The sequence below is a fragment of the Misgurnus anguillicaudatus genome, chromosome 9, assembly GCF_027580225.2.
Source record: "Misgurnus anguillicaudatus chromosome 9, ASM2758022v2, whole genome shotgun sequence".
Lineage (NCBI taxonomy): Eukaryota > Metazoa > Chordata > Actinopteri > Cypriniformes > Cobitidae > Misgurnus > Misgurnus anguillicaudatus.
The window spans coordinates 25,717,287-25,741,665 of NC_073345.2; the positions used below are offsets into that span (position 1 = coordinate 25,717,287).

The 24,379-nt window shown below is 39.4% G+C and overlaps 1 protein-coding gene across 4 annotated transcripts in view; it reads left to right on the plus strand.

Annotated features, from left to right (window-relative positions):
* sfswap (splicing factor SWAP) overlaps positions 1-24,379 on the plus strand; it is a 122,916-nt gene that overhangs the window by 10,023 nt on the left and 88,514 nt on the right. For all 4 annotated transcript variants that reach the window (XM_073871356.1, XM_073871357.1, XM_073871358.1 and 1 more), the window contains exons 5-10: positions 2,341-2,566; positions 3,232-3,335; positions 6,582-6,723; positions 16,115-16,397; positions 16,484-16,654; positions 16,789-16,882. In XM_073871356.1, the coding sequence (XP_073727457.1) occupies positions 2,341-2,566; positions 3,232-3,335; positions 6,582-6,723; positions 16,115-16,397; positions 16,484-16,654; positions 16,789-16,882 (1,020 nt within the window). The remainder of the gene's footprint in view (positions 1-2,340; positions 2,567-3,231; positions 3,336-6,581; positions 6,724-16,114; positions 16,398-16,483; positions 16,655-16,788; positions 16,883-24,379) is intronic.

Here is a 24,379-nt window from a genome sequence, read left to right on the forward strand (position 1 = left end):
AGTAAAGACACTTCTGTTTTAAAGTTTCAGATATTGGTGGGGGATATAAAGGTCTTCCTTTTGCATAACCAGAACTAGACTTTTATATTAGCAGAATTCCTCATTTGGTAGCGTATGTATTCATTGATCTTTTACTCTTCTGTACCTGTGGCAAAAAAGAAAATTGATCTGGCCTTATTGTAGAATTAGAGCTCAGAAGTTTCAATCCTCCTTTATTCTATTTAACCAGAGATTTGTCTGCACTTTTCCCACCAGGGCTTGTTGAAAAAATATCCATATGAACCCTTATGATTCAAGTTGACTACTTATTGCAAAAACGTCTGATATTCACTTTTTGGTGTCTGGAGGGAAACTCCATTATCATTTTCTAAACCTCATATTCTTTTAGCATAACTTACTGTCCTTAGTGCATCTTCAATAGAGTTAAAGTGGATGGCGACCATGGATTGTCTAGCTCCAGATGTGGTTAAGTCACCTTCTTTGTAACGAAAGCATCTTGAAAATTCTGCTTTAAATAACTACCATTGTGTTTATTTATAGACGTCAGGAGGGTTCTGTTATCGTGTGTGCACACATAAATCGAAGCGAATATTGCTTGCTCTAAATTACTTGCAGGATTTTTTTTGCATCACTCTCGCGAATTAAAACAATGCTCTCCTTCATTTTCTAATACAACTGGACGTGTCAACCCAGACATGTCAATAAGCTCTTAGCTGATTGGCTTATGCAATGTGTCATTCCAGTTTCCCACTCAAGTAAAAATATGTAACTTGCACTAAAGGCACGATTCCGGCAAATCACAATGCACAATTCGTGTCGTCCCGGTGCAAAATCACATCTGTTTGCATTTTAAAATTGACTTTGTATGTAATCTACTCACGCATATAATTAAATTAGCTTGAAAATGACATGAAACAGACATAAAAAAATCACCAAATGAACACAGAAGTTACATTTTTGCTTGTTTAAATTTTTGTTGCAATGTAGCATTGTTTTTAACTCTTTCCCCGCAATCGACAAGTAATTATTAACTCGTCAATTAAGAGACGATGCTTCCCTGCAAATGACAAGTTTTTCCGGCAATCCGTATTTCCACTATTTTCCACGGCACCAGGTGCCGGTCTTACCCAACTTATAAAACCTGAAAGTAAACAGTGCAAACAGTTTAAACTCTGTGTATGTTTTGAGGATCGCTTCTTCACAAAAATGCAATTATCTCAGCTTTTTGCCCCAAATTTTTAATTTTTAAAAATCCTACACTTGTAAAAAGATTTGCTGTAATTATGCATCTGGTTGCCAGTAACTTACTGTAGAAGATAAAGACTGAAAATGTTTTATGTTCATTTAACTTTAAACAAACTGTTGTCAGTAAATAACATAAATGTAAAATCTATAAGTTACTGGCAGCTAGTTTTTTAGAGTATTCCCATTTTTGAGAGATGATACAGGGTTTTTTGTATCAAAGTTGTTTATATATTTAAAGAATATTTTCTGGTATGTATTAAACTTTTGTGAAAATCATAGATAATGCTGCCGTTGGCTGGCAACTTTTTTTTTAAACGCTGGTGGGAAAAGAGTTAAAATGGCTTTACCAAAAACGAAACAAATCACAGGAAACTTTAAAATATATACAATACAATACATACAGAAAAGAATACATGCTTGCTGTTATTGCTAATTTTATGGGTGAACTTCCCATTATGTTTCTCTACCCTGAAAAACACAATTAGTTTAAAGTCTGCTTCATTCTTTGAAGGGGCTTTGTGAATTATTAATGGACAACTGCAGTGATTACCTTGCTTATTGTAAAGCACATAGCTCCAAGCACCGAATGAATCCGATCTTGAGACAAAACGTGGGATTGTTTATCTTCAAATTAGCAAGTCATTACTTGACGCTCTTGGTCTCTGGGGCGTTGCATCCTCTGTTAACCTGGACACTGAAGCTAAAGAGCAGGCCTGTTGAAGGTTCTTCTTGCGTAACATTATGCTTTATCTTAATGAAGGATATGTGTCATTATCATATATTATTTAAAATACATCATTGCCATAAATCAGCTCGACACATAAATATGATTTTGTCTGCAGCATGACATATTTGCGACTAGAGATTTGTGACTTAAATTTGCATATGTAGCGGGAAACGAATTAATGAATGCCCTGGTTCGATTCATGAATCACACTCGCTCTTTTACGTGCACGTTGCTTTCTGTGCGTGAAAAATTTCTGAACCTTGAAGTCAGTTATGATGAATGCTCTATGCGGTTTTCATATTCAAATTTTAAGCTGCTTATTTTTATAAAGTTTCGCCTTGTTCACGCTTGGCTTCTTTGTCTTACAGCCCGCGACCACCAAAACGCACGCCATCATCGAGCGCACTGCCAACTTTGTGTGCAAGCAGGGGGCTCAGTTTGAAATTGTGCTGAAGGCAAAGCAGTCCGGGAATTCCCAGTTTGACTTCCTGCGGTTCGACCATTACCTGAACCCATACTACAAGCACATTCTGCGAGCTATGAAGGAGGGAAGGTACACACCAGCTTCAGAGAACAAGCAGGACAAGTCACAAGGTACGCCCACATGGTAAAGCATTGCATTAGCAGCTCAAAGGTCATGGGTTTGATCCAGAGAGGACATTAATATTGATCAAATCTAATGCGGGTGTTTAGATCGAATGCACTCTGCCAAATGCATAAATGAATGCGGTTTTGTAATTATTATTTCTCAAAATAATATTTTGTTGTATAGATCATACATTTAACAAGGGTCAGATTATACCCTTATTATTTTAAATGCAAGAAAAGTAAATTATTTTAGCTTTATCAATTAAAGGTGCAGTGTGTACATTTTAGCGGCATCTAGTGGTGATGTTGTGAATTGCAACCTACGGCTCAGTCCACTGCTCACCCTTGCTTTTGAAACGCATAGAGAAGCTACGGTAGCCTTTACTGGACAAGCATGTCATCGTCGGACACAACTTAGTAAAAAAAGTTTGTCCGTGAAGGGCTTCTTTAGAAACATGGCGGCACAAAATGGTGACTTTCATGTAAGGGGACCCTCGTGTATGTAGATAAAAACGTCTCATTCTAAGGTAATAATCACATAAGGGTTCATTATGGTCTTTATACACCCCTGATCATATAGTTTGTATATCATTTTGCATTTATAAAGAGATCCTTCTTAAAATTACACACTGCACCTTTAATAAAACCAAAATGATTTCCATTTAAAACAGACTCAAATTCTGACAACTCGGATGACGATGATGGCGATGGAAACTACCTCCACCCGAGTCTATGTGCTTCTAAGAAAAGCTCTCGCCTGGAAGAGATAATAAAGGTACCACTTCAGACACACCACATACGGCTCAGAAATATTGGTACACCCTTTTGATGTTTTGGTCCTTTTATACTGATTATTAATCTTGCGTGCTTGATCTAATATCATGCCATCATGTAAGTTCTTACTTAAAAAGGGCTGGCGTGTAATTAAGCCCCCTGTTGTGCATCATAAGGTTAAACATCTATTTAAGCTTACCTAACAGTCCATATGCTTCGGCTTTTAGGTTGTTTTTCAAGTTTCTTGTAAAGTCGCCAATTGTTCAAAGAGCACATTTTTAAATTTACGTCAAATTGGTGTTAAGTTGTTATATTTCTTGGCAGAATTGGGCCTGATATCAAAGGATCTGACATCAAAGCGTTTGCTTTTTCATATATTTGTTCGAAATGAGCAAAGGAAGCTCATCCGACGCTTAAAGCTTTGATTTTCTTGATTTTAATATTCTGTATGTTGAGCCGTGAGTTGCTCCGTGTCATTTTAAAGAGAGACACACAAACAAACAGGCGCAATGAAAGCTTAAACTAATATGTTTTCTGATTCGGATTCCTAAAAGAAGAGTTTAGTCTTCGTCTTGAGGGTATGAAGTTGGCTTCAATTACGAAGTTTATATAAACTTTTAAGACTCATCAATCTTATGTGCGTGTATGTGAGTATTGCTTGAATTGTGAGAAATTGTAACCTATCTGCAGGAAGTATAAATGGGAACATTCACAAATCTTGTGCTTGAGGTCTGTCTGAATGTCATGTTTTCCTGTGGATTAGGCAGCCGGTGTGTTCAGGTACTTTGGGGATACAAGATATATGCCAACATCGTGTTATCGTAGATTGATAGTGTCACAGTAAGGTAACCAATCCTTCTTAATGAGGAAAGCAGCTTTATCAAACTGGGTGAAAATACAGACGCATCCGAATCTGTGTGCTGCCATATTGTCCCCATTCTGTCTGGGGTGAAACATTACCGATTTACCAGATCTCCAGCTTTATCTTTTAGAGATGGTATTCATAGCTTTTTCCTGTACCTAATGCATTTTAGTCTACATAAGATGAGTTGATAGGTAAGGGAAGAGCCAGTTTTATACTTTCAGAACAGTAAAAAGAGCAATTTTTTATTAAAGAGCATCAATGGTCCACTTTTTACATTTCCTTTGGTGTGTAAAGGGGGTCGCACATCGGATGCGCAGCTTAGTGCCGTTCTAAAAAAATCGAACACATTTTTATGAGTATACGCACACCGGCTCCGACAGGTGGTGCCTGTCCGCACCGCCCAGCTATGACTCAGGAAGTTGCACAAATCCCTGTTGCGCCTGAGAGCCACTCACATAGTTTAACATTAAATAACATCATATTTGTCCCAAATCATTAACGATTAAAATTGGCTGCTACATATATTTTGCATTTTGAAGTAGACGCTATCCGACGAAGCTTGCGCTATTTAATGTGCACTTCCGGTTTACAATAACTCCGAGTTGTCCTAGCAGCGACTCGATGTGGCACGGCGCTGAGTTGCGCATCCGGTGTGCGACCCCCTTTAGTGTGTATAAGTACATGTTAACGATATGCAAAAGGTACATACCCCAAAGTAAACGATGACGCGATTTATCGTCTCCAACATAAATTTCTTTTCTTGGACTACAACAAACACACAGATTGTAGGCAACAGTTTTCTTCCTGGGATTGGTGGTGTAGACAAGACCGACATTATCATAATTCCTCCCGCTTTGGACTCTGTAAGTTAACTCCTGTTAGCATTGCATTGTGCGCAAATCTTTCAAACATGATAGGGAGCGTCACATTTCCGGCCGACATCAGAGGTATTCAGACCATCACAATGTACAGATTAGCTGCCCAATCAGGGACACAGAGCTTTTCAAATCCGTGCGTTTCAGGAACAGAGTGAAATTTTGAGTTATAAAATGTGCGTTATGTGAAAAATAATGTTTTTTAACCATAATCCACGCGAACACATTGCATTATACCAAATATACAAAATAATGTAGTTTTTTTAGCAATGTAATAGGTGCTCTTTAAGGCTACTTGAGTAATAATTTTTGCTAAAGTAGTAATGAGAGATTGCTTGTAGATGGCACCTCTAGTGGGAGGCAGTGGTACTGCAGCTTTACAGCCTCATGTTATCGATGGTTAAGGAAAAAAGTAGGAATAATCCGATTGATCGGCTGCAGATCGGTATCAGACGATAACTGCATTAAACGACTCGATCGGTACTCAGTCATCAAAGAGCTTGCATATCAGCTTAAAAAAAAATCGGTATCGGCATTGGTATCGGTCAACAAATTGGTGAACGGTTTCGGCCTGCAAAAATCCTGATCGGAGCATCCCTAGAAAAAAGGAAATAAAAAACAAAGGTAGCACTCTTTAAATGACACAAGATTGAGTAAATATTGCTACTTTCAATTTTTTGGGGGGAATTAACCCTTTAAAATATGTTCATGCAAGTCTTCAGTCAGTGAGCCATAGAACCTGAAATTTTACATTTATGCATTTGGGAGACCATTGAATCCAAAGTGACTTACAGTGCATTACAAGGTATACATTTTATCAGTATGTGTGTGGGATTGAACCTATGAACTTTTGAGATGCTGAGTTACAGGGAGACCTTTTAACACATTTGTGGATGCCGGACAGTTTGAAGGCTTGAAATAAAGTAGAAGACACACAAAGCCGTCAGCATCGAATGATAAATACCTAAAGGTTACTTCCATAGAGGAAAGAAGGAAATCTAGCGAAGTGCTTGCAAAGCAAACGGTGCATTATTCAGCTGTTCAGACATCTGAAAAGAAGTTATATTGCTGGGTAAGGGAAATAAACTGTTCTTGCTGGAAGGTAACAAGCTGAGGTGATTATAGTTTGCCAAAGTCTATAAAGCTTTTTGGCTCATAGGATAGCCGGCATGTCAAAAAAACTCTTATACGTACAATGTTGAAGGATATCTTAGAGCCTTCAAACATAGTTCGATCCTACGAAGAAGATAAAGGCAAAAGCAGCCGAAGTCAAAAGAAGGATTGACAAGTTCTGAAGAAAACGCCCCAGAGCCACGTGAAAAAAACTACAGCGTGACGTGTGAAAGTGTATCCAAGCCAATGCACAAAAAATTGCTTGGTATAAAAACTGATTTATTGGCTTAACGTTTTTAAGCAGTTTAACAGCTTTAACATTTTATGGGTGGACTGTATTTACACCATGAAATGTAGCATGCGGCCCATTGCCCTTTTCTCCCGTTTGTGTTAGCCTCTGCAGGTCATTGACCCGGATCACCCGTTGGCAGCGCTGGTTCGAAAAGCCAAACAGGAGAGAAATGGTGCTGTAGCCAAAGTGGAAGAAGAGCAGCAACCTACAGCAGCAGCCGCACAGGCAGAATACAGCTCTGACCGTGAGTATGACCTTAAATCCACCTTAAATCAATGAATGAAATCAAACTGTAGTGCACTTAATCTTAAAATGAGATTGAGCGCTTTTAGCCTGGATTTCACAGTTTGAATAATGCGAAGGCTGGTACCTATAATGTGCCAAAGCACAAGAAATGTGGCGTATAAAAGAAAATAATAATGAATGAAGGCATAAATAGCAATTAAAGCGATACTTCGCTTTACAAATATTACAAATATTAATAAATTACACCATGATTTACTCGCCCTCAAGCAATCCGAGATACATACAGTACTGTGCAAAAGTCTTAGGCCACCATGCCAGAATTAGATTACAGTAGTTGTTTTTGCAACGTTATAGTGATCATATATAATTGTTTCTCAGTCTCTTTAATAGAATACATCTATACAGGAATACAATACAGGAAATGTGTATATAGTATTAAAAACTGTATAAAAATGTAATTTGATGTGTCAAGTTTTTAGGGTAAACTCCCGTTACACTTGAGCAGTAGCAGGAACTGCATGATCTCTTAAACCTAAATAAAATTAAATCCTAATTTTAAAAATCCTAACTTCATTCTGCTCAAAAATGCTCAAAATGTGTAAAGTGCCAAGAGAGTTCACACTAAACACAGACAATGCCTTTTTTGTACATATTTTCTGTATTTTCTGTTTGTATCTTAATAAAATAGATTGAAAAATAAATATGGATGGACATTAAAACTTCTAAAACAACAAGTCTGGTAGTGGTGGCCTAAGACGTTTGCACAGTACTGTATGTCCATAATCTTTTAGACAAACACATTTGGAGTTACTTGGCAATGGCATCATTACCTGAAGCTAGTTATTATAGTTATATAGTTTGAAATATGCATATTTTTTGGCACCGTCAGAAGACCTTTTTATTAATAGAGATGTTCAGACACCCTTTTTCTCTTCCCGATTCTGATACCTGGGCTCAGGGTATCGGCCTTTGTGTAAACATTGTGTTGTTCGAGGTGATGTGTCTTTAAATGCTACTTTTTACTAGTTTTAATGTTGCTAATGTTTGTGCCAACCCTCGATACGGCAGAATGGCATATATGAGACATGTCGCCGTTTACTGGCCGTCCAGTCTGAAAAACTGCCAAACAGCGGACATACTGCTGGTGCATTTTTATTTCTTCGAAAAAAACTAGTTCCAATTTGCAGCATTAAGCTTTGCTAAGGGATATAACAATATAAATTGTATTGGATCGGTACATGGGTTCAAGTACTCGCTGAAACCGATGCAAACATTTTTTGTGGCTGCATTTCTGATGCTAGTATCAGATTCAGAACAACCCTATTTATTAATCCCTTGGAGCCATGTTGATTACCTCTGTGAAGGATGAGTGCACTTTTTGGGGGTATAAAGTCAGAAGTTGTTCCCTTATCCCTATTTTCTACATTTACATTTTACTTTTATTCATTTGGCTGACGCTTTTATCCAAAGCAACTTGCTATATATGTCAGAGGTCGCACGCCTCTGGAGCACCTAGGGGTTAAATGTCTTGCTCAGGGACACAATGGTGTGTCACAGTGGATTTGAACCAGGGTCTCTCACACCAAAGGCAAGTGTCTTATCCACTACGCCATCACCACCATTTTCTACCATTGTAAAGCTTGAAAGAGCAGAGACACCCCTCTACACTCACACAACATATTTCGGTCTTCATCAGTTCAGTTTATATGAACAAGTGGTGTTGGAGGTTTCACCACTGTGCCTGAGCCAGTCTTAAACCCCATTCACTCAGACCTTTGGTCCCAGAAAATACCAGACAAGCTTCTGTCTGAACGCAAACACGTCCCGTAAATCTTCTGGGATCATTGCCGGAAAGAGGACCTAGAAAGATACCCGGAAAGCCCTCTGTGTGAAAAAGAAGCCGAAACAATGCCGTAATGGGCAACAAAAGTTATGGTTCAGCTCTTTAAAATGAGAGATTTACATGCAGATCAACATTCACAAACAGACTGAAGCAGTTATCAGGAAATGATAAATGAGATGCCTAAACAATGCTGGGCGTGCCGTAGTGAGGACGCGTGTCATGGCAACATGAAGTTGCTTTAACCCTTTAAAATGATGGATTTACATGCAGATCAACATTTACAACGAGAAATGTCAGCAAACTGGACCGACGCAGATATCCGGTAAGTTAAGTCAGCTCATCACTTACTGCGCTGCAGCGGAGGTCATTCAGCAGCGTAAAAGAATATCGCGTCTCGTGCTCATTTGAGGTTATAATAAACAAAAATGCCCGCGTGTCATCGCTCCTCAAACTGAGGTTTTAAATGCATATTAACAATCATGATGAAAAATGTGTAAAAACTGAATTAAAGCAAAGATCAGGGAACTTGTCAAATATCCACTCTGAAGCTGAGATCATTCACCAGCATAGAACGGCGCGTCATGCGCTCCTTTATAGTCTTATCATAAACAAAAAAAAAAACAGTGGTTTCTGGAGAGAGAAATAATAAATAATATGCAAACTTTAGATCCTGCATAGAAGATAGTGCAGGACTTAAAAAAGGTCACGTGTCTTTCCGGGACTTTGCAGATTCCAGCAAATCATTGGCAGTGTGAATTAACAAAAAAAATCAAACGATCCCGGATCCAGGGTGCATTTTCCATGTTTTTTTTAATGTCTGTGTGAAAAGGGCTTTACACTGTATCCCTTTTCACACAGAGATTACGGAAAATACACGGTAAAAGCGACCGGGATATGTCTGGGATAGTTTGATTTTTGGTTCATTCATACTGCCATTGATTTTCTGGAATCTATGCATGTGTTCAAACACTTACCGTAAAGATCTTGTAAAGACATGTGACATATTTTTCCACAGCATCTAAAGTTTGCTAATTATCTGTGATTTCTCTCTCGAGAAACCACGTGCGTGCATTTTAGTTTATAACATGATGCGTTATTCTGCCATGCTTTCCGTGAATGTTATACCAATGTTACTAAGTCCACTTTATTGGAGTGATCCCAGAACATTTACGGGACGGTTTGTGTTCACACAGAATCCTCTCTGCCAATTTTACGGAAATTTTCTAGGACCAAAGTGCTGTGTGAATGGGGTTTGTGTGTAGCAAAATTTTTTTGTCTGAGGTAAATTCTTGGCATGCCGGTAAAGGAAAAACGCATATTCTCTTGAGAATAGCGTGTGGGTGAGGACTGCAATGCCAGCTTTTTAAAGACCATCTTGAATTATTTTAAGGATGATTGATTTTTTGGGGTGTCCTTGAGTGAACATGGCAGGGATGCTGACCCTTCATTGTAAGCAAAGTTCATTAAATTAAGTACCAAAGTGGGCAGAGTGCCCAATGCGTACTGCTTATCTTCAGTCAATTCTAATTTCAAAACCTTAAGAGGCAGTTTTTCACCCCCGACTCGTGAATTAGCTCTCTTGCGTTTTTCCTGCCGACACTCGGAAGTGTTTTTTGTCTAATTACAATGCAAAGGGGGGCAAATTTATTGTACCCAAGTGAGTAACAAGAAGTTTTGTCCTAGAGTCTCCCACTTGCATTTACGTTTAGTCCTGTGCTTTTGCTTCCAATCGATAGGATTTGAAGGTACTGTGGCGAATTAGCAATTCCTCTTTTATTGGAAACGGAGAGCGTACCGCTGAGCTGGTAAGATACACTCAAGCCTTGAGCTTTGATTTGTCTCAATTAGCTTGACTGAAGGAGCTCCGCTGGTTTCTCGAAGAAAATTGCAGCGGGATTACAACGCCCGAAAGCCATTCCATGGACAGCTTCTGAACAGAAAAGCTACTTTGACTGCAAATGTGTATTTTCTAGGATAAACAGCATGACAAAGAGATGTTCTGTTGGCTTAACCACACTCAACCTATAATCTGACTCCAAATGTAAGGGAGTTATTTTCCCAAGACTGCGGTGGATATCTGTGGTCTCCTGTGTATTTTTCTTTAAGGCACACTTGGCTCTCATCATTGAAGTTTGGTTAAACATTGTCCCGTCTCAGGTTTGAATTGGTTCCCCTTGATATATTTAAGCTGGTTGCTCGAGTTTTAACCGCCTGAGATGGTGAAACAAAGAATACAGATTCTTTCGGTTAACTGGCAGCAGGAAGTTATGAGATTGCACACCCGACCTCGAGATGTCTCAGATAGCCTCCTTAATGGCCACTGGCCATAGTTTAAACAGACTTCAGATTTATTTTGTTAAGCACGCTGTCCTGCACGTCTATCCCAGAATGCTCTGCTCATCGGTCACTCGGGCACCACACTTAACGCCAACCTCATCCCACCCACTAACCCACAAACTCATCAATCCAGTTTGTCCATTTCACACCATCAGAACAATTACTCTTTCATTTCACCAGGGTCCAGCGCACATCATATATCTGCAGCAATATAACTCCCATGATTAATGCAATGGATTAAATATGTCGACAGATGGGAGGTGCGACCTTACCAACTGCTCAGTTACTTGACCAAGACTGTGAAGCCAAAAGAATAAGTGTGTTTTTATGTAATGAGTCGTCATAAGCTGCGTACATCTGGGTGGCTATACGGTAGGGGTGGAACGATACATGTATTCGTTTCGAACCGAATCGGTATGGGGGTCACGGTTCGATGCACGAATTTAAACGGAGAATACACGGTATGAAAATTAAAAAAACTTGCGTGCATTATAATTAATGTAATGCGGAACTAATGTTAGATACGCGGGTTCTTTATGGACAGCTAATCTGTTGCCCCGCTTTAGCTCTGAAGCTCTGATTGGCACCGATGCAGCCGAGCTCCGCCTGTGTATTGCGCTCTATCAGAGCTCGTCTACATTCTCTGTCACTCTGCAGTTTTTTGTCAGGTTGACGGTCGAGTGAGTGAGTGAGTCAGAAAGCAGCGACAGCGAGTATGGCAAATGGTGGTGAGGATCTGCCGGCCTCTTTAAGATCGCAAGTTTGGGAAAACTTTAGTTTTCCAGTCAGTAGTACAGGCGAGAGAGTGGTGGAAAAGACGAGGAGTTTGTGTCAGCGTTGTCAGCAGTTTTTGGGTATGTGATTGGAAATACATCAAATCAGGGCTCTCAAGTCACCCGCATTCACCACACGCATTTCAGTTCACAGGCCACACCTTGTATTTCTCACGCTGAGAAGTGGGAGATAAATTGTCCTGCTATTTATATTTTTTTCTATTTTTATAATTAATGGACAAAGCGCAGGAATACGCAGAGCAGTTCTGTCGAGTTCAGCTGCTTTCAGTTTTTTAAGTGTGCTGAACTTCACGCAGCGCCATCAGCGTCAGACTACCGCGAGAAATCTTGCGGAGGAAGCTGATTTAAATCGCTCTCGCGTTACTCTGACGTCATCCTCTTGTCGTTTCTTGCAGCGCCTGATGAAGTCGTACACACCTAATAATGCATCCTACAAGCCTACATTTGTTTGTTCTTTAGTAAATTAATATGAAATAAATGTGCTAAAATGTCATTTAAAAATGTATTTAGGTAACTTGTAATACATTTGAAACCCATCTTTGTATGAAAGATGAGTACAAGTTTATAGATATGTTAAATGCATTTCAGTTCATATTCATGACATCTCACAATAACACAGATAAGGACACCTATGGTTTTAAGATTATCTTAAGTACTAAAAAAATTTGCCTTCTGCATTTTTGTTTTGCTTTTCCCTCCATTGTACCGAAATTTAAACCGAACCGTGACGTCTGAACTGAGGTACGAACCGAACCGTGACTTCTGTGTACCGTTCCACCCCTACTATACGGTAATACACATTGTTATGCCACATTGAAACAGCCAGCTTGAAGGTGCCAACAGGATTTGCATTAGTGGGGCTCAAATGTTGATCCAGATGGCAACCATCACCTCATCATTCATCTTTCCAGTCACAACCGGTTGAGTTTTTTAAATAAACTGGATGTGAATGATTTTTATGACGTTCGGTTCGCTTGATCTTCTTCTGCAGACGTAGACAGAACAGCCTTGATCTGTTCAGGACTTTGGATTAATGGTTAAGCTTTCAGCCAACTATGATCTCCTGTACGGTTTTGAACTGTTCAGCAGTACGCGCTTGTCAGCGTAAGCATATATTTGTGTTCCTCCAGGCATTCAGGAGTGTCTGTTGGTTCATTCATTTTTACTGTAAATCCAGCTAGCCGTGTGCAGATCATAACTCTCGTTCTTTGGACCTTCTGCACCTCTGTGCCTTTTTATCTCCAAAGGGAGGTGTCATGAATGATTGAATGAGGGTATATATTTATCCGCATGTGCAACTAAACTTTATTATAGTTTATCATTTTTTATCTAAATTTCTCAAACACCCCCCCTCTCTCTCTCTCTCTCTCTCTCTCTCTCTCTCTCTCTCTCTCTCTCTCTCTCTCTCTCTCTCTCTCTCTCTCTCTCTCTCCCCAAACACACTTGCAGGCATCTTCTCACACCCAGTAAGTCATGAAGTCAGTATAGCTGTGTCCAAATCTCTGATGCCCTCTTCATCCCCCTCCTCCGCCTCATCTTCTTTCAGCTCTCTTTGATGTGCGTCTGCAGTCAAACTGAATGTTAAACTCCTCTAAATGCGCAGACTCCGTCTATGGGTCTCTTAGGTTCCCCACATCCTTTTTTTTCAGTACACAGAAGTACCCAGGAGATGGCGTCACTTTTATTCCACTCCTTTCAAATTTCAATTTGTTTTTAGTATTTCATCATCATTAGAGCGTTGCAGGTTTAAGTCTTTGCCTTTGTAACATGCATAAACGCTTCAATTAAAGGTTTACTTTAGTGTGCGAATTCAATCTTCTTTTACAAATCTGTGTGTCCTTCTTCTGTGAATGTTTAGGATGTTAAAATGCTTTATTTGTTTTGTGTTTTATTTCCTAAATTGATATTAAGGGCAAAAATGACACCTGGCAAACCACATTTATGGCAGCTTGAGCGCCCATTTTGACAAAGATCCCTCTGGACATTTTAAGTTTGCTTTTTGATTTAGAGAACAAAGTCATACAGGATTGAAATGTCAGGATGGTGAGTCAGTGATGACAGATTTTTCGTTTATGTTTGAACTATTTCTTTACATCTTAAACGTTTAAATTTACATACCTAATATGTGACACCCTGTCTGTCAAATTCAAACTGAAGTTTCATTATGAGTTTAGGAGCATCAAAGTTTGATTTCAGTCATTGATTTTACACTGATTTCAATCTTTGACATGGTCTTAATTTTTAAGTCTGTATTAAAGATATCAAGGTCATATTTGCACAAAATTGTCAGCAGTTTTCACAGACAGGGTCACGTATGTGCTTTAATTGATTGTGTTGACTTTAACGGAGCTTAACACTGGCTCTGTATGTGTTATATGCAGTATATACACTCACCTAAAGGATTATTAGGAACACCATACTAATACCGTGTTCGACCCCCTTTCGCCTTTCTGCCTTATTTCTATGTGGCATTGATTGTGCTGAAAGCATTCTTTAGAAATGTTGGCCCATATGGATAGGATAGCATCTTGCACTTGATGGAGATTTGTGGGATGCACATCCAGGGCACAAAGCTCCTGTTCCACCACATCCCAAAGATGCTCTATTGGGTTGAGAGCTGGTGACAGTGGGGGCCATTTTAGTACAGTGAACTCATTGTCATGTTTAAGAAACTCATTTGAAATGATTCGAGCTTTGTGACATGGTGCATTATCCTGCTAAAATTAGCCATCAGAGGATGGTCATAAAGGGATGGACATTGTCAGAACCAATGCTCAGGTAGGCCGTGGCATTTAAACGATTCCCAATTGGCACTTAAACGATTCCCAATTGGCACTAAGGGGCCTAATGTGTGCCAAGTAAACATCCCCCACACCATTACACCACCACCAGCCTGAACAGTGGTAACAAGCATGATGGATCCATGTTCTCATTCTGTTTACAATAAATTAATATAGTTATATAACATCAGAATGTCTTAACATAAATTGAGACTCATCAGACCAGGCAACATTTTTCCAGTCTTCAACTGTCCAATTTTGTTGAGCTTGTGCAAATTGTGGACTCTTTCCTATTTGTAGTGGTGAGTGGTACCCGGTGGGGTCTTCTGCTATTGTAGCCCATCCACCTCAAGGTTGTGCGTGTTGTGGCTTCACAAATGCTTTGCTGCATTCCTCGGTTGTAACTCTTTTATCAGCTTGAATCAGTCGGCCCATTCTCCTCTGACCTCTAGCATCAACAAGACATTTTTCCCCACAGGACTGGCGCATACTGGATGTTTTTCCCTTTTCACACCATTCTTTGTAAACACTAGAAATGGTTGTGCGTGAAAATCCCAGTAACTGAGCAGATTGTGAAATACTCAGACTGGCCCGTCTGGCACCAACAACCATGCCACGGTCAAAAAACCTTTCTTTCCCATTCTGACATTAATGAGAAATTGAACAGGTGTTCCTAATAATCCTTTAGGTGAATGTATATTAAATTTGCTCAATAGTTTTTTAGCCATATGCTTTTGCATTTAAATTTCAGAGATTTACTGCAATTTTGGCTTATTATATCCTATGATAATCCTAAACAAACACGCCCCTACCCCAATGGAATCTGGACCTTCTTTTGATACACACGCCCCACACATGCAACCCAGGCAAAAATGTCAGTTAGTAGACAAGCTCCTTGCTGCTGATTGGCTACAAGTGTGTTTTGGTAGTCGGCCTGACTCCCTTTCACAAAGTGTTTTGCAAAAATCATACACCCCGTCTTTAAAGGGGACATATTATGTCAATTTTTACAAGATGTGATCTTAGTCTCAGGTGTGCCTAAAATGTGTCTGCATTTGTTATAGCATGTTAAAATTTAAAGGGAACATATTATGTCCATTTTTACAAGATGTGATCTTAGTCTCATGTGTGCCTAAAATGTGTCTGCATTTGTTATAGCATGTTAAAATCTGGGTGGTAGCAAAAAAGTTTTCATATGTGGCTCACACTGCCAACGTACATTTATGTCCAAACGCCTTTTAAAAGTGGGTTTTGCATAATATATGCCCCTTAAGTTGAGTTCAGGAGTAACAGGAGGGCAGATTGATCCTAATAATTTATGCTCTATAATAATGCTCTCTTTTTATCTCCAACTTAAAAGGAAATGTAATTAGAAAGACAGTGATTCAGACACTGATTATTTCAATTTTTAATTTGCATCAACAGCGGAGTTACCTCAATGGCTGTTCCTTGGTCTTTTAATGAAAGCAGAAACAACCTTATTTTAATGTTTTTTCAATTGTCTACCCATATAAAGAGCTTCATTAAAGTAAATGTATATATAAATATACACCTTACTTATTGTAGGGGGAGATGAACAATAATTTATGCTCATAAGAATATCATTTGTTCTTGTTTAAAATCGTTTCTCTACAGCTAACATGGCGGCAATGTACTACGGCTACTGTATGCTCCCCGATGGTACGTACTGCCTGGCCCCGCCTCCTCCTGGGATCGATGCCAGTGCCTATTATACCTCAATGCCCACTAGCATGATGCCAGCACCTTCTGCATCAGCGGCTCCTCCTCCACCTCCCGGCACCACACCCACGTTGGATCCTGTGGCCGCAATCCCATCAGTCCCTGCTGCAGTTCCTGTCACAGTGACGGCTCCTACCTCTGCCACCTATTCGGCTCCCACAGGCCCTTCTGCTTCCAGGTTTGCACGCCACATTTATTTCTGCTCTGTGCTACTGCTGAAAAAAATCTTGGATGTGTTTATTTATTTTCTTTTCATTTCTTCAGCTCTCGGCCTCAACAAACCACCATTGCCCCACCGGCGACTGTCGCTGCTCCTGTCGCTGCCATCATCCCCCCGCCTCCCGATATACAGCCTGTCATTGACAAACTAGCTGAGTACGTGGCCAGAAACGGGGTGAAATTCGAGACTAGCGTGCGTGCCAAAAACGATCCCCGGTAAGCAATTACGCCCCTGTTCGTTAAGCTCATCTTTTAGATTTGACAGTCTCATTGCTGCCATTAGAAAGGTGTAATGTGTAACCATAAACTTTTATCTATGTGTGTGTGTGTGTCTCTTCTAAACCCTAAAGATTTGACTTCCTGCAGTCCTGGCACCAGTACAACTCCTATTATGAGTTCAAAAAGCACTATTTCATGCAGAAAGAAGGTCTGAATGTGCAGGAGGTAATATCAGCGACATTTTTTTCCTAGTCAATTTGTCTTTCACCTATTCTTCGTTTCTTTTAAATGTATTACTAATTACTAGGGCTGTCGAATGTATTCTTTAGTGCAGTACTTGCGTGTTAAATCTTGCACCATGCCTTACACCAAAAGGATGGTTTCTGTCATCTGACCAATTCAGGCTTGAATTAGTTCAGCCCATTCATTTTTATTACAGCAGGGTCTCCACGGGTCCTTAAAAATCCTTGAAAGTTTGTAAATCTGGGGGGGGGAATTCAAGGCCCTTGGAAGTTTTTGAAAATAAACATACATAGATACAGGTCATTGAAAGTGCTTGAATCTATTTTATGCAAGAAGTTTTCTGGGAAAAAATCAATTTTATTCCCTGTGTAGTGTAAAATAAAATAAAATTGTATAAAATTTCTAGACTTTTTAAGCACATTTGCAAAAATGTTCGCTTTAAATGCTTATATCTTCTGTATGCAAATGTTGATTCAAACCAAAATGCTTTTTTGCATAGTTTGACTAATGAAAAATCTCAGGTTACATATGTAACGGTTGTTCCCTGAGAAGGGAACGAGGCGCTGCGTCTCCCTTGCCATACTTCCTGCGTCCCTGTAACACGGTCTTTGGCAATATTTCAGATAGCGATATACTTCCTGGCTCCCCCTTCACCCTGTCTTTGTGGTTAAGCCTCACCATTTGTTAAAATGTATATACACATTCACACACGCTTACCCCTGGAGGCGTCCCCAAAGTGTCATCGCAGTGACGCAGCGCGAGTTCCCTCGAAAGGGAACTGTAACAATGTATCTTTAAAGGTAACACAATGTAACCTTACTCTCACTTGAAATGTGTCCCCACATTTAGTACTTGAATTTGAGGCTATCGGACCTAGAAAGTCCTTGAAAGGTCCTTGAATTTGAAGTTAACTAAAGTGTGGGAACCCTGTACAGGCTCCTCGCTACTTTTTTTTAGCTGTTCATGACTGTGGCTGCTATATTTAAGCAGGCAGAAAAGCAATTGAGATGTGGACACGGTCAAAAAAATATTGATACTGCATAATTTTTATAACCTTAATGGGATAGTTCATTCAAAAAAAGAAACTTCAGTTATCAGTTGTTGTTGTTCTAAAACTGTATGAGTTTCTTTATTCTGTTAAACATAAAATAAGAGATTTTGATAAAGATGGCAAGCACACGGTTGATGGTACCTATTGACTTTTATAGTAGGAAAAACAAATACTATTGAAGTCAGTGGGTGCCGTCAACTGTGCCATCATTTATCAAAATATCTTCTTTTGTGTTTAGCAGAGCAAAGAAACTCATACAGGTTTAGAACAACATGAGAGGATTAAATGATAACAGAATTTTCATTTTTTTTGGTGAACTGTCCCTTTAACTTAATGTAGACAAATTACAGTTCAGTGCGTAAACAGATTAGCACCTTATGGTCCTCTAGTTATATAGAAACAGTGGGATACGGTGCAGTGCAATACTGCGATTTAGTATAATGGCAATTCAATAAAGCATTTCAGACACTGTAATATAAGGTCAATTAGTAAACCATAGAAGTTTTGTGCGGTCAATACTGAAACGGTTTGCTTTGATCCAGTGGTTTTACTGATATATTGTGGGGGCAAATTCTGCAGCTATTTATCAGAGCATAAATATTACAGGATGATAATCATCCATTGAAGAATGTTATTTTACCCGAATCAGTTTAAATTGGCAAATACTTTTCCCTTGTACAGGCATGCCCGTTTTTAATAATTTTTCAAACTTCATTTAAGACTTTATTAAAACCTCATTTCAAAAGTTTTGCACAATGAACAGTACGATGCATATACACACACACACACAGAGAAAAAAACAAACAAAAAAAAATCTCATGGAAGATGTTCAATTATAATTTTATTTTCAATTATATTTTTTCTGTGAACATACAATTTAGATTCAAGGTTGTTTTGCCATTTTAGTCTTATGTTTTAGGCTGTGCTGGTCTTTACATTACAAATGAAGGGCTCTGATACAAAACCCTCTATTGTCGCTTTTCCATTGGATTGGCATAAATTTGGGGGCTTTTCCACTGGGTGCAGTACATAGTACTGGTTAATTTTTTAGTACCAACTTGGTTGAGGTTCCAAGCGACCGGAGCTATTACTAAAAACGTAATGTGAAAACACTGTAGATCACTGATTGGTCTGAGAGAATCGTGACGAGTGACATGCTAAACGCAAGATAAGCTTTACCTTTGCGCTTGCAACAGCAAACCTGTTGTCATCTGTGCTTTGTTCCCAAACTCCCTTTTAGCGGTGAAAAACATCCACAGGTTAAGAATCAGAAACACCATACTAGTGTTTTCCAGACTTGCGGTTTGTGGCGGCACATACACGACGCGAATGTCCGCATGTACGGCATTTTGCAAATTTAGGCCCCGTTTACACGTACATGTTTTTTTTTTGAAAACGGAGACATTTCCTTTTCATGCAAATGGACAATTCGCCTCTAAAACCAATTCTTTCAAAAAACTCCAGCCAGAGTAGAGATTTTGAAAATCTTCGTTTGCACGTTTGTATGTAAACTGAGACAAACGGGTGTTTAGGCAACCAACATCACAGTATGTGCCAGAGCTCGCACCTACGTCAAAAGTTCGACCTTGTTCAAAAGAGGAAGAGGAAGTGATTTGTTGCTATTTTCGGGATTCTGGTTGGCTTACGTGGGCTTGAGCTTCTCGTTACACCGCCACCTACAGGTTTGGCATGCTTTTGACGGCATATATACACGTGTACCTTAAATGAGGCTCAGCGTCATGGGTGTTTGTACAAAAACTGTCATGTGAGACAGAGATAGTGATTAACGCTATGTGCAAACATTTATTTTGATTTTGTGGCGGACTGAAAAATAAATTCATGTATGGGAACGTCAATACGTATAGCAGTCCAATAGTCCTGTGACCTGTAGAAATACACACAAGGACATGAATAAAATAGTCTTTAACTACCTCCTGTAACTTTTCTGGCCATTTTTTCTGTTTTGCTTTGTTTTTTATTTGTGTTGTGTCTCTAATGGTGTGTGTGATGCCGTAAATCCATTACACTGAGGCAACTTGTCATTTTTCTCGTCATTACCGACTATTAACTCGCTGGACATTCTTAATGGATTAAGAGGCAAGATGGACTTAACTGTTCAGCTGTGCATTATTAAATATGAAGAAAATATCAAGAGTGAATTAAAGTCTTCTCGTAAGTGCTCTCCCACGCACAGCCCTGGCTAATACGAATTTTGATCATAACAACCTAACATGATGTTTATTGTGAAAGAAGGCTGTTTAATGAATGTTTGTGGGGGAACGCATGCTTTAAACAATTGTTCACCCATGACTCTTAACCTAACCGACCCGTTCTTATCCTCTTTTTTATTAAACCAATTCAATCCACTGCAGTTATGTTTTACTTGATATACTTTCAGGTGCACTTTAATGAAAAAAAAATTCAAAATATGTATTCCAGCTCTGTCACTGGGGCTGTACTTTTTCTTATTATGCTGCGTTCAGACCAGCCATGGTAGAGGCGTCAAGCGCGAGTGATTTCAATGTTAAATCAATGTAAAGACGTGTTGATGTGCATCTGGAGGTCTCGTGGCGCGAATGAGGCGTTTAGCGCGGCGTGGTAGATGCAATTTAGCCTCATTTGCGCGTCTAGTTCTAATGGCACAAATTGAAAATTGCCGCGGGGAACGCTCAAGTTGATAAATTTGAACTTTTTGCGGAAAAACGTGTCCTGTTAACCAATCATGAGCTTGCTCAACACAGAAAGCGAGCGGAGTTGCAGAAGCCCCTCCCACGATGCGAATTTCTGCGTGTATGTCTCGATGACTTGAATTTCACGCAAGAATGAAGCGAGTTAACTTTTTAAAATAAAGTTACAATTTTTAAGCCGCAAACTAGACGCGGTAGATGCAAATTTTGATGCCTCAAACGTGGCTTTTGTGAACCCCCAGTTAGTCCCTGGTACATATTGGTTCCAAATGTATACATATCTGCACCTAATGGTACACATCAGGACCTTTTTAATTTGTACTGCCCCAGTGACAGCTGGGGTACACATTTGGATAATTTTTTTAACAGTGTGGGCACTTAATTGATTTTGTAATGGGCTGACCAAAGACCACTGGAGCCAAGATGAAATCATATCACCATCTGTTGTCATCTGTTGGTTTTTCATTGCCGCAAGCTGGGGTTCTTTGGATTCCCCTTTGTTTTTTAGGGCAAGTGCCTTTTGCTTTGGGGACGCCCTCGGTTACGCTTCGGGATAAACGGTTTGTCATTCAGCCTGCATTCATGTCACAGACTGATTTCTAGCTATTCGTATTTTGCAGCTGTAACTCACCATAAAGTTGTTATTGCCACTGGAAACTGAACATTTTCTTTAAAGGGGCTACATGTAGGTTATTACTTAAAAAACTTTAAGATAGAGTTTTCATTTGTATATTTATGAGCCAACCATAATGTAATAGAAAGAATGACACCTTGACTGTCCTCCACGGTTGTCTCTATCAGCCTGTAGGCTGCATCAGCATGTCATGCGTGTGCTCGTCTACTTGGGCGTTCCATATAGACGCGTACGCCAGCCATTAGTAAACAGCGGCAATCGCTAGCATGTTTCAAATGGCCTCTGTAGACGTAAAGAAGCGACCAACCTCCAGCACAATCCAGACACTCACGGAAACTCCTCGTAAGTTTAAAAAAAATCCTTATCTAGTGCGGCCAAAATAGAGCGTGACCGGCGTCGGGGCAAAGACAAGAGTAAACATCGAATTGGCAAAAGTTACTGTCTTATATGAATTATCTTTATTCAGAGCATGAGTGCATTAAGATTGTGAGTGTCGGGAGTGTGTTTTACAGTGTCTTGTTACAAAACTTTTAGAAGTAGACTTCTGTTGAAAATATAAAGTAGCACTGCAACATTTTACTAAAATATGGTCTGTCAAACAATAACCTTACAGTACTGTAACTTTTCTTACATTTATAAACATGCTGATGAATCTCAATAAGCTGTCTGTGGTTGCTATGGCAACTCTGGTTGTTGTGGTCTTGCTCGTATGAGTGTGCCCACTGAGAACGAGCTTGAGACTGGCTGCAGTTTCTATAACGGCCACTGGTGTCAGTAACGGTTAGAAATTTCAGAACCTACGTAGAGCTCTTTAAGTCTGACTTTCAAAGACAAATTGAGATCAATACTAAGTTGTGCAATTTAGCACATTTTGTATACTGAACATGCATCAATTATCAATTACATACCTAGTTTGCATCTTTTTTTTTGCAGCAGCAGCAGCAGCCCTAAAAACGCTTCCTGTGTTTGTTAGTAAGTAAAAAGAGAAAATTAAATGGGAAATGCCAAACCTGTTCACTGTGGGATGTTGGTAGAGAGTAGACATTGTGGCTTTTAGTGTCCAAAAACAAGTAGTGGCTTAGGTCAGACTCGATTATGTATAGTGCTGTAAGGACCGATTTACATAATGAGATGTGCAACTAAATACATTGAATAATGAATACATTTTATCATCCTCTATCAACGAAGATGTTGCGTACTTTACAGCTGTAAACATCTAATACGAGAAACTAATGTAAAAAGGAAATAGGCACTTCAGTTGAATAAAATAGAGGAAGTTGTATTAGTGGGAAAAATTGGAAGAAATGTTCTGTTGTCACGACTCATGAACGCAACATTGCTGTTTCACAGCAGTGCCTGTTTTTATTTCTTTTGCTTTTCAGTGATGTCGTCTCTAGAGACAGAGCTGGCCTAGTACAGCTTTAGATAATTTTCTCATTTGATCTAAACTTTTTGCAGTTTAATATGTTCATTTTTGATTGTTTTCCACCTTTAATTGTGTATCCAGCTGGGTGGCAACCGTTTTCAGGAGCCGGATGTTTCAGACACTTAAGAGATTGGCTTTGGTTTGGATGCATAATTGTATCGCACTTTCCCCTAGATCAACTTATGTAGAGTTTCACATATCCCTTGCGGTTTGTCTGAAATGGCGATTAGGTTTTATATCAGAAATGTTCTTGGAAGATGTCCGAGGAATTGTTAATGTGTTCCTTATGGATTTGCAGAACTTTTTTCCTGCATGCATACGTTTAGTTGAAGGGTAATGCCTGTGGCATTTCACAAAAGGCTTCGATTGGTCTATCTTATGTTGGTCAGCCAAATTGGTTTTGGGTTGATGTGTCAAGTGTTTTTTTTATTCTATTAATTATAAAAATGCCTGTCTGTCAATATTAATCTGAGATCGTAAGCATTATTTCAAATTATTACACACTACACTTTTCATACATGCTGCTATTTTAAAGCACATCATTTGAATGAAAGACGCTAACAAATGAAAACCTAAGCATCTGTTCTGCTTTTGCCAGGTAAAGTGAGGTTGCTGTATGTCAGCACTCATGCACACTTCAGTTCGCTCATATCTGCTTCGGCATGAAAAACTTTTACTTGTGTTGATTGGGCAGACTTCTGAAGGTTCAAACGAAGGACAGAGGACGCCCCAAGCGTGTGGGTGAAGCAATTAGTTTCCTTTAACTCATGTGCACACGCCTCAAGGACATCATCCCAGAACCCCTTTTTTAGAGCATCGTGATGCGCATTAAGGGTTTATGTGGTTGGTCATATTTTACTAACACCCGCTGCCCTTTTAAAACTCATGTACGACCAGGCAACTAAAAGCTTTAAGATGTTTTTGAAAGGCAGAAGAGTGCAACATTTTATGTTTTTATATTATGCAATGATGTTTTCTTTTAATAAAGATAACTGGAAATCGTACTCGCATCTTTAACATTACATTTACGCATTTGGCATACGCAGTGCATCCAAGTTCCTGGGATCAAACCCACAACCTTTTGTGCCACTAATGCAATGCTGTACCACTGAGCTATAAGAACATATCTGATCTTACCTCTTTAAAGGAAAACACCACCTTTTTTATATCTTACTATGTTTTTTACCTAAACTTTGACGAATTAATACATACCTATTGATTTTTTTAAACGGATAAAAACGAGAACTATGTTGTATTGGCGGAAGAGCACTTAGTTTGTAGCACTTCGACCTCAGCGCACAGTAACATAATTACTCCTGACGACCTCAAACTTCCGTCAATATTACTGCGCCCGAGGTCGAAGTGCTGCAAACTAAGTGCATCCGCCATACAATAGTTCTCATTTTTATCCGCGTTTTATTTTGTGCCACCATACTTACTCTTGTAACTACTCATGTAACACTCTTTAAAGCAACACTAAAGAGTTTTTGCTCTTTGCTGCCCCTACAGGTTGGAAGCGGAATTGTCCATTTCCACTGTCGTAAATAATTTAGCCTACTGCAGCAAAGCTGGCTCTGATTGGATTGTAGGTCTGCCGTAAAGCAAGTTTTTGTAGTTTTCACTCAAACTACAGGACCGCGAGCCGACGGTTGGAAACTTCTTTAGTGCGGTTTTGGCTGAT